Here is a 9,682-nt window from a genome sequence, read left to right as displayed (position 1 = left end):
CACTCTCTGCCTGTAATATCCCTTAAAAATCCCTGTGGAATGCCACACTATCATTACGCATTAGCGTTGGCGTCGGTAGCTGGATACGCACACAGGGCACAAAGGGCAATTACTTAGAAGCAGGTAAAGACTTTTATTTCGTGGAATTCAATGCTAAGTCATAAATCGTGTTTTAGCCACGGTACTCGGTTGTTGTTCAGATTTGCCCCGAACCGGGCGCGGGTCCGAGCGCACAGAGCCCCGTGTGCCCCGCACGCCGGGCGGGACCCGCTGAACTGAAAGCAGGTAGAGGCACTTCCTGCAGGCAGAATTAAACAGAGAAAGGGAGTTTGCCTCTGATCTCCTTCAAAAACCAATCAGGCCAGATCAGCCAGGCGTTGATTCTCCCTCCGTCCCTCCTACACCTTTTCCAGAGGCCCAATGGCCTTGTCCCTTTGGGAGATTGACTAGAGTCACATGAGCTGCACCAAGGGCAGGTAACTCAGGAGAGGGGAAGGGGAAGAGGGAAGGGAAAGAGAGAGAGAGGGGAAAAAAAAAAAAAAAAGCTCAAGCCCAGACTGAGCTTCTGCCATGATGTCAGAGGGAAAGAAACCCACAGCTTGCTAATTTCACCTCCTAATCGGCCCCGGGAAGGAGATCACCGGGAACAGGTAGAGATGGGAGCTTTCTTTCTCCATGTTTTTTTTTTTTTTTTTTCCTCAAACACCCAATCTCCTAAATAGCTCTTTCTCTCCTCTTTATATTGTGACTTCTCGTTCGCTCCTTTTCCCTTTGATTACTTGGAGGTAGGGGGTGAGCCTTGTGGGATTTTTTTGGTTTTATTTTTTTCTTGTTTGTTAGTGTGTCTTTCTTTTGCCTTTTTTTTTCCTCTTTTTTTTTTTTTTTTTTTTCTTTTTTGACCTCTGCTTTTGATTGTAGTTGTTTCCCCCTGTGGTCATGACGGCTTCGCACAGTGACTCTTTGGTGGTGTTGTTTGGGGCAACAGCTGGTGCATATGGGGCTAAACTGGGTTCGGATGAGAGGGAACTAATTCTCTTGGTGTGGCAAGTTGTGGATCTACAGAACAAGAAGGTATGGCTTCGATATCGGGGGCGAGGGCGCGTTCCCCGGCGCGGGGCGAGCGGGCTCTCCCGGGCACTCGCCGCCTGCCCGGAGCCGTTTGTTCATTTCACAAATGCACCGAGGGAGGGGAGGGCGCGGGGCCCGTGCCCGGGGGTCATTCCCTGCCCGGGGCGCTCGCTCGGGAAGCTCCTTTTTGTTCCGTCTTGAGGGAAGGAGTAACTTTTAAAGAAAGTTTGGCCGCTTCCACACCCCACTGCCCCGTCCGCCTTAAATCATGTGTAGCTTCGAGGATGTCTACGGACTTGTGAAGCTTTAAAACAAAAAGCTGCCCCGGGTGGCTCCGAGCGTGCTCGCTTCCCTGGGAGCCGGCTCACGGTCACCGTTGGACCCTTGGGCCTGCTTTTTGTTTGTTTAACCAATGTTTGGATAACCTTCAAGAGAATATTGACTTCTTTTAATTTTTAGGCCAACCTAAAAGTCTAATCTTTTTTCTCCCCAAAAGCCCTATCATAAATAACCCCCTAGAGATGAAGGGCTTTGATAAAACAAACACGACTATCAGTTTCATTAGTTGATTCACGAAGCTGCCTTAATATTAAGATCTTCCCTTTGCACTTAACAACTCCCGCAAAAGTCGCTGCTAACTGCAAAAGGCCTAGATACTCCGGAGCAGAGAGCGTGGCTCTGCGGGGTGGGAGGGAGAGAAACCGCGGCCAAAGGTTTCGATTTGTGAAATAGACAAATGCGTTTTCTCCTGGCATTTATCGGGAGGTGATACTGCACCTTTCTGATTTTTCTGCAGTCTCAACATAATGCTATAAAGAGCTATTTTGATTGTTCCTCACTTTTGTCCATAATTTCTTGAATGTTTTTAGGTAGGGACGCTACACAAATCCCTGGTGAAAGCAGACAACTTGGACTTAAGTGACCAGTGTCGTGAAGTCAGTGGCTTAACACCAGAGGGACTGGGCAAAGCTGAACCACTGGACCGGGTTCTTCAGCAGGTGAGGTGCTGCTTCTGGGTGAAGCCTGTGAATGAGATTTAATGGATCTGAAAAAGAAACAGGCTTTAGTTTTGTCTTTCACCTTGAAATCACTAGCAAGCTTTCATCCTTGTTTTTAAGCTAACCCAAAAGAGACTTGAACCATTTGAAATGGGAACTCCATAATGCTGAAACAGTAGTGTACAATACCAGAGTATTTGAGCTGATGCTATGAGTCCTGGGAAGAAATGACTTCTGGTTGTTTTGATGGCTCTACTTTTATTCCAAGTTTCTCTTAAGCTTTGAAAAAGTAGGCCAGTAAGAGTACTGTTTAATAAAGCAGTGCTAATCAAACTTTCAGACTTCACATGGTACATTCTAATCTACAGGTTCACTGTTCTAATGTGTATTGAAAAACTTTTTCTCATTTGCTCTTCTAAAAATCAGTTGAAATCTTCAAAATCTTTCATGTAACATCAGTTATGCTTGTTGTGTATTACTCTTTTCCAGATGAGATTAATGAGTAGATTATGAAGTGATTTGGTTTGATTTTTTTCTGATATATGTAGTTTTGCTCTTTGGCTCATTTAATATGACACTGAGACAATAAATCTAAAATTTGTATGATACTTACAGTCAAGAGGACTTCAGCTGCTTCAAAAAAATTAGTGCAAATAGTGTACACGTAATGCAGTTCCCAAAAGTTTGCTTGCTTTGACTGTCCTTTCTATGCATGAAATGTGCTTGAATGGAAAAATACAATAGTACATTTTTGTGTAACATATAAACCTGCCTTTCCACACCTTGTCTGAATCATTCGTAGGTGTGTTTCAGCAAGAAACTTGCTTAGGCAGTAGAACAGGTTCATGTTGCTGTAATTTCTGGTGACACAGATAACTTGGCAGACTTGGTCCTAACCCTCTTTGATACTGCAAAAATCAACTACACTCTGGAGTGTCTTTGAACATGTAACTTCTATGTGGCTTAAAATCTGTCAGCATTGGCTGCAGTGGCATTTGTTCTACTTGCATTTGTTTTGCTGGAGTCCAGGACCAAGAGGTGATTTTCTTTCTTCTTTTTTTTTTTTCCTAAAGCTCCGTAATAACCCCTGAGAAAATGTGCAGCTGCAGGTTTGATCTTGTCCCAGATCTTGCACTAAAGACATCTGGAACAGCTTAGCCTAGTACACTCTGTTTACCTTTATAACAGACACACTTTAATTATACCCAATACTTTATGAGAGATTGTATCTTATTGCTGTAAATTGCACTGTAGGTGGGTCTGCTTTAGCAAATAAAAGGAAATACTACCTTTGTGTGTAGGTGGGTAGAGACTCTTGAAAAACAACAAATTTTTTCCTTTTTGTTTGCATATCTATGCAACTAAATAAAGATTTTGTTGTTAATTGTTGGATGCCAGTTGTGATGTGGCCAGTTCCATCATAAGTCTTCTGGACCACACCTTACCTAAACTCTTCTCCCTTCCCCTCTGTGTCCTGACTCCTGTGAGAATTAGGAGAGAATTAATTCAAATTCCCACTTGCAGTGGTGGCAAAAAGCAAAACTCCATATTCTTTAATAGTAAATCCTTTTCTGTGTTTTTGAAGACAAGCCTGAGGGATATTTTAATTGCATCATGTATTTTAAGGATGAGTTAGGTGACAAGACATACAGTTTTTATACCGTTTTTTTTTTCTTTCTCAGTTAAGCATTTTGATTAGCAAAAGCAACAGGTAGTTGAAGTGGTTATTTGAAAAGGAGGAGGAAAAGGAAGTAGACTTGTACCTTGATTTGAGATAATGTTATGGAGTACGTGAAATTAGCTTTCCACACCCTGCCTGGATTGTGGTAGAAAATTGATGATGCAGCTGAAAATTGAGCTAAGCACCTTAGCTCAATTGAGGTGAGCACCTTAGCACATATCTCAATCATGTAAATGAAAGTTTTGGTGCCTGCTTCTGTTTTTTTTGCCTTGGGTTCCCAGTCTCTATTTGTAGAGGGAAGTGAGAATTACTGAGCACAAATCCATTGTAACTTTTATCCATGCTTCAGAGGCCTCTTTCAACTTCAAACATTCTGTGGTTCTGAATCAGTGATTTGTAGCTGGTAAACAGTAGATCAGCTTCTGTGGCTCTAGAGTTATTCCCCTGACCACAGAAAGTCTCCTTCTGTTGCTGGATAGTTCACTTTCCAGCAATGATGGGGTCTACGAAAGGCCTGTAATCTGTGATCAAGTCCTTACTCTGCTTTTAACCAGGCACTTCATCAAATGATGCATCTTTTTAATTTTATTTCATATTCTTAAAATGTTACATCTTGCACAGCTTACTACTTGAGTTTGTCTTAAGAAATATTTTGAAATAGGGTTCATTATCAATAAGTTTTGGTTGTTGTAATTTTACAAGGTAAGGTTCTGAAGCACAGTGCCCCCAAATAACCAAGTTCTTTGCTGCAGCATATGCTCTGTATGTTTTGTTGCAAGGTTTTAAATACTGTACTTGTCCAGGGTAACAAGCACTTGATTCCAGAGGTACTACTGCAGTTATGGGATCCATCTGTATTTTCTCATAGGTGATGTGCAGTGTTGTGGTAGCTTTCCTTTGTGGGGTTGGAGTATGTACAAATGTCAGGGAAATAGTTTCCTGAAGTCATAAAACGTGTGCCCTTTGGGAGCACCTTGCTTGATGTATTTAGTTCAAAATGGCATTAATAACTTACCTTTGATGTGAGACGAGTAATGGTGAACTCACAGCTGCTGAGATGTTGCAGAACGCTACTGAGTAGAAAACTGAGGATTTTTATTTAATAAAGTGGGAGATCTCTTGTTCGAGTGTGCATTTGGAACTGTCTTGAGCCTGTGATCTAAGCCTCTAAACATGCATCAGCTACACTACTTACCAAAGGGAATAGTTTTCTTCCTGGATGACTGGGACACTCTTGCCAGGTTTCATTGTTCAGATCCTCAAATCACAGGACTGCTTTATTTAGCATGTTATTTATATTTTTCTAGTCAACTGCTGTAGCTTTATTGTTTTCCACTTTGCAAGCTTTTAAGGGGGAGCAGTTATTCTCAGGTTGCTCTCTGAAACCTTGTAGGAATGGAACCTTGCTTTTAAAGAGCAAAACCAAAATGAACTTTGCCTTTCTCTCAGCCCCATTACTCTGTCATCAAAAAGCTGACATCCTCATGTGTTTCTCTGATTGTGGCCATGGGGGTTCTAAGTTAAAGATCCCATATGAAGTTGAAAGTGTTGTGGATTTCTTAATCCCTCCCATACAGAAAACCTGGCTGAATCAGCATGACTTGCCTTAAGACATGTTACTTTCCTTTTGCAAGGCAATATTTGCATGTCTTCCTGAAAAAGGATAAGTCTAAGAAGAGCTAATAATTTTGGAGAACTGTCTGCAGTATTTAGCTGTAATTACCATCTTTCTTTGAACGATATACATAAAAAGGGAGACATTCTCAAGTGAGACCTGGCTTTGCTTTTGGATCTACTAAAACTATTCAATTTTAATCTGTGGATTGACATTAAAATATTAAAAATGTGTTTAAAAGAATCTCCTAGTCTTGCTGATTGAATATATTGAATCAAATACAGCAGTGAATATTTTGATTCACATTCTTATATAGAGAAAGACAAAGCTGGGCCTTTCCCCCCGACACACTTTCCTAAATAATGCTCAAATTGAAAATACTGAGTGGTTGCCACTTTATTAGGTGATAGCAAGTTGCCAGCTCCCTCAAGCATGTTTGGACACCTATTGATCATCCAGCTGAGTTGCAGGTGCAATTTATTTTCAGCAAATTCAGCAAGAAACAAGCTGGTTAAATGAGCTTTTGGAAACAAATGGGATGGGGGGAGAGGTGGAAGAACTCATGAATTCCTCTAACCTGATAAACCGGTTACAACCCTTTTTTTAAGAGAAACTTGTTCTGCAGCTTCTTCTTCACAAAGTACTAGCAGAAAGTTTTCTTGGCTCCCTTGCCAGCTGTCACATCTTCATTTTGGATAAATGATTTTTTAAAATTTATTTTTAATACACCTCTCAGTCTTCAAACTGCAGAAAAAAATCTGAAAATGCAGGGTGACTTTTTTTTTTTGAGTCTTACGGTTGGTCTTCCAACTTCAGATTATTTGGTGCCTGCATCACCTCAATAAAACTTCTAACAGAGTTTGGAGTATTTGCTGGGTCTGAGTTCTGACGGTTTGGAGCAGGTGTTTGGCGAATCTTTGGCAAGTGTTACTAGACAGGCTGTTCTTTCCACAACAAACACTTAGGGTGTCATTTCACAAGATTTGGCTTCAACACTGAAGCCGGCTTCTCCCCTGGCCCTACACCAGACTTTGCCATCTTTTTGTTGTGTCAGTAAAACCCTTTGTGAAGCTGTGCTGTAAACAGGATCACTGAAATGAGCAGATGGGGTGGGAACTTAAAACTGCTTTGCTGTCTAATCTCACATCCTGTGGAACTACACCCTTTGCTTGTGTTTTCATGATCCAACATGTTTGATGGCGATACCAGCTTAAGCTATTTCTGCCCCTGAACTCTTCAATGGCACCTTTCATTTAGGCAGGTGCTGCTACATGACCCTCCCTCCTGCATCCTGCCAGTACAAAAGTTTTTGGGGATGTAGATTGAACTGGAGCAGGCCACTGTTCTGAGTTGAAGGCAGTTCTGCTTTGGAGTGGTTCTGTCTGATGCACATGTGGCAGATTGGGAAGTTTTCCCGAGGGCAGCCGTAGCACTAAGGTGTGGGTGAAAGGAGGGGAACATTTTAGGACAGGTAGAGCACCGAGCAATTTATGTGAAACTGTGGCCTTGGTTTGGCATCAGCAGTGAGTGATAAGGATTTCCTGATAGACACAAGGGCCTGCAGGTTGTCAGGGTAGGTAAGCGATAGATTCCTGCTATTACAGGAGGGCTGAGAGTCCTGTGTGCAGATAGCCTTATGTAGAGTTTTCACATTTATTAACATCCAATAGCTCCCTATTTTCATTGATAAACATAGATGAGGATTGGTTAAATTATAATGTATACTTCTTATTGGAATATCATCAGTATTTACTGTGGGGAATTAAGGATGTGCTAATGCTTCCTGTAGCTGTAGGATGTTGCAGTGTGGATTTTTGTTGTTTTTTTTAGCTATGGTTAACTCTTTTTCAGAGCCTTAGTTGCAATTCTATTGTTGATGGCCTAGATAAACGATTTTTCCCTTTACAAATTCTCAGCACTACCCAGCTCTGTAGCCCATTACATTATTATTAAAACACTCAAATCTGTTCCCTCAAAAAGCTTAGAAAATACTTGATAGTATAAACAGTTCTTCTGTTATGTGTATTAAATATATATATATATATATGTATACAACAATATGCATATGTAGATCATGTGAATCCATTTGTTATTGGCAGCACTTATGTCGTGTGGAAAAGCAGTGACCTTACCTTCTCCAAAGGTTGCAATACTTTTATCTGAATTCCTCAAGTATTCCCTGTAGGAAATAGGAAGGTTCCCTTGCTTTGTTCCTGTATTTAGGTACATTTCACTTCTGAATGAGCAGAGAATTAGATAAAAGAGTTTGTCTAAAGCTGCATATTCTTTTCCTTATAGATATAAAAGTGTGGTAGCCTTGGCAAGCTGGGCTATCTTTTCTTAAAACTAGAAGTGCCAATATTAATGAGAAGTGAATTGGCCCAGTGGTTTGAGGATATGAGTAGACTTTTTTGTGATAGCAGATGTTGCTACATTTTCTGGTGAAGTTGAACAGTAACAATTAATTACCAAGTCTGGGATTAGCATATATGGACAAATAAACTTTACTCTGAGCTTGTAGAACAGCTAAAGGTGCCTGCCTTCACAGGGAGTGATGTTGTGCCATGTTTGTAAACTGTGTCACTAATACATTTGGATGTTTCCACAGCTACAATATGTCTGAATATTCGAATTTCTTTTGAAATTGTTCTTGCAATTTTTTTAACATCATTGAAAGACAGCAAAATAGAGGGTAGAGCATTGTAGTACAAAGATTGTTGGATTGCATGATCCTCAGAGACTTTGAACTTCTTCTAACTTGCTCTAAATAGCTACTGAAAAAATCACTGGAAATGTGTTAATGAATTATCGTCAGAGTTTTTAAAAGTGGCTGAGGAATAAATGAAGCATAAAGAATTTTAACATGGTAGATGTGGCATTTAGCAACATGGTTTAGTGGTCAACTTGGCACTGTTAGGTTAATGGTAGGACTCAATGATCTGGAAGACCTTTTCCAACCTAAATGATTCTATGATTTGTATTCTATTATTTTGGCAGTAATTATATGTGCAGTGCTTCTATCTGTTCTTGCTGTTAACATGAAAGCAGCTTAGAAAACTTTGTGTGGATTTGTCTGCATTGTCTGCAAACCTGGGCTGTTTCTCTCTTCCTCTGGTAGCATTTTGAAAGGGTTGCACACTTCCTCAATCTGTATGTTGGTTTACTTGATTTTTTCCCCCCTTTTTAATAAACCAACACTTTTAAGTTATGTATGAAGTTCTTGGGTAGCTGGGTGCTGCCAAATGAGGGCAACATCTCTATCAATCTCTTGAAGCTCTTTTTGCTGAGCAGCTGGGTTTGAGACTGATGGACAGTTGCTAAAATTGATACTGCTAGCAAAGCAGTGTTGTGGCCAGAACTAAAAATGCTGATTAAAGATTAAATTTTTAGCAACATAATGTCAACCCTCTCTCATTTTATAATTTCTGTGGTTAAAAGTGGAAATTTTATGTCTCTTAATTAGAAACGAAACCAGTAATTCTCCCTCATGTTCATGTTTTTGCCATCTCCTACCTGCTTTGGAAAAGCTTTTTTGTTGCCTGTAGAGATATCATGTTATTTTCTGTTAGCTACAACCTTATTCCAATAAAAGGGAGGAAATACTGATGCTCTGAAAGACACCTTGTCATGTGTTCTAGGGGAGTCTTGGGTCAGAAGTCATGTTTGTTCTACAAACCATGTTTCAGTGCTTTGCTCTGATGAATCAGTGGTGATGTTCTTTAAACTGTTCACAACTTGCTCCAGTGTACTTCTGTACAATAGCCTCTGTTGCTTTGTTCACAAACAGCTGCTTTGCTTATTTGTCCCTCATTCATTAAATCCACATGCTGTGAAGGTAGTTGTGAGTTATGGGATAAATACTAAGCAAAAGGTATTGGGAACTGAAATTCAAATGATCACCCCTTTTGATGAGAGACAAAACAAAGCAACTAAACCAACTCTCTCACTTCTCCCAAACTTCTATTTCAAAATATTTTCGTTTCTCTTTCCTCCTGCTGCCTTTCTTTGTAGAGATGCTGTGGGCAGAGTACGGCAAAAAAGGATTGAGAAATGGATATTTTATTAACATTAAAATATTGGTTAGAAGCTTGCGGTTAAGAAATAGTTTTATTCCTTCTTGCAAAAACTTGGCTCCTATGGTGATTTTGGACACCTGTTAGCTTGAAATGAAAGGTTTTGTTACTGAAGCTCTAGGACAGTCTCTGAATTTTGTTATCATTCTTATTGCATTCAAATCAAAACTCAATCAGTGAGGTTCCCATTCTCTGGCTCTTATTCTAGAGAGATGTAAACGTGCTTTAACATTACAATGAGCTGTGA

The 9,682-nt window shown here is 40.3% G+C and overlaps 1 protein-coding gene across 5 annotated transcripts in view; it reads left to right on the top strand.

Moving 5' to 3' along the window:
- Nucleotides 1-544: 544 nt before the first annotated feature.
- The window catches only part of ESRP2 (epithelial splicing regulatory protein 2), a 42,904-nt gene continuing 33,766 nt past the window's right edge, over nucleotides 545-9,682 (top strand). For all 5 annotated transcript variants that reach the window (XM_053953115.1, XM_053953116.1, XM_053953114.1 and 2 more), the window contains exons 1-3: nucleotides 545-650; nucleotides 919-1,071; nucleotides 1,938-2,066. In XM_053953115.1, coding sequence (XP_053809090.1) covers nucleotides 937-1,071; nucleotides 1,938-2,066 — 264 coding nt within the window. In that variant the 5' untranslated portion in view covers nucleotides 545-650; nucleotides 919-936. The remainder of the gene's footprint in view (nucleotides 651-918; nucleotides 1,072-1,937; nucleotides 2,067-9,682) is intronic.

This window comes from Vidua chalybeata, chromosome 11, assembly GCF_026979565.1.
Source record: "Vidua chalybeata isolate OUT-0048 chromosome 11, bVidCha1 merged haplotype, whole genome shotgun sequence".
NCBI lineage: Eukaryota > Metazoa > Chordata > Aves > Passeriformes > Viduidae > Vidua > Vidua chalybeata.
Note: the sequence above shows the minus strand (reverse complement) of the source record. Positions and strands in the feature narration are given on the sequence as shown.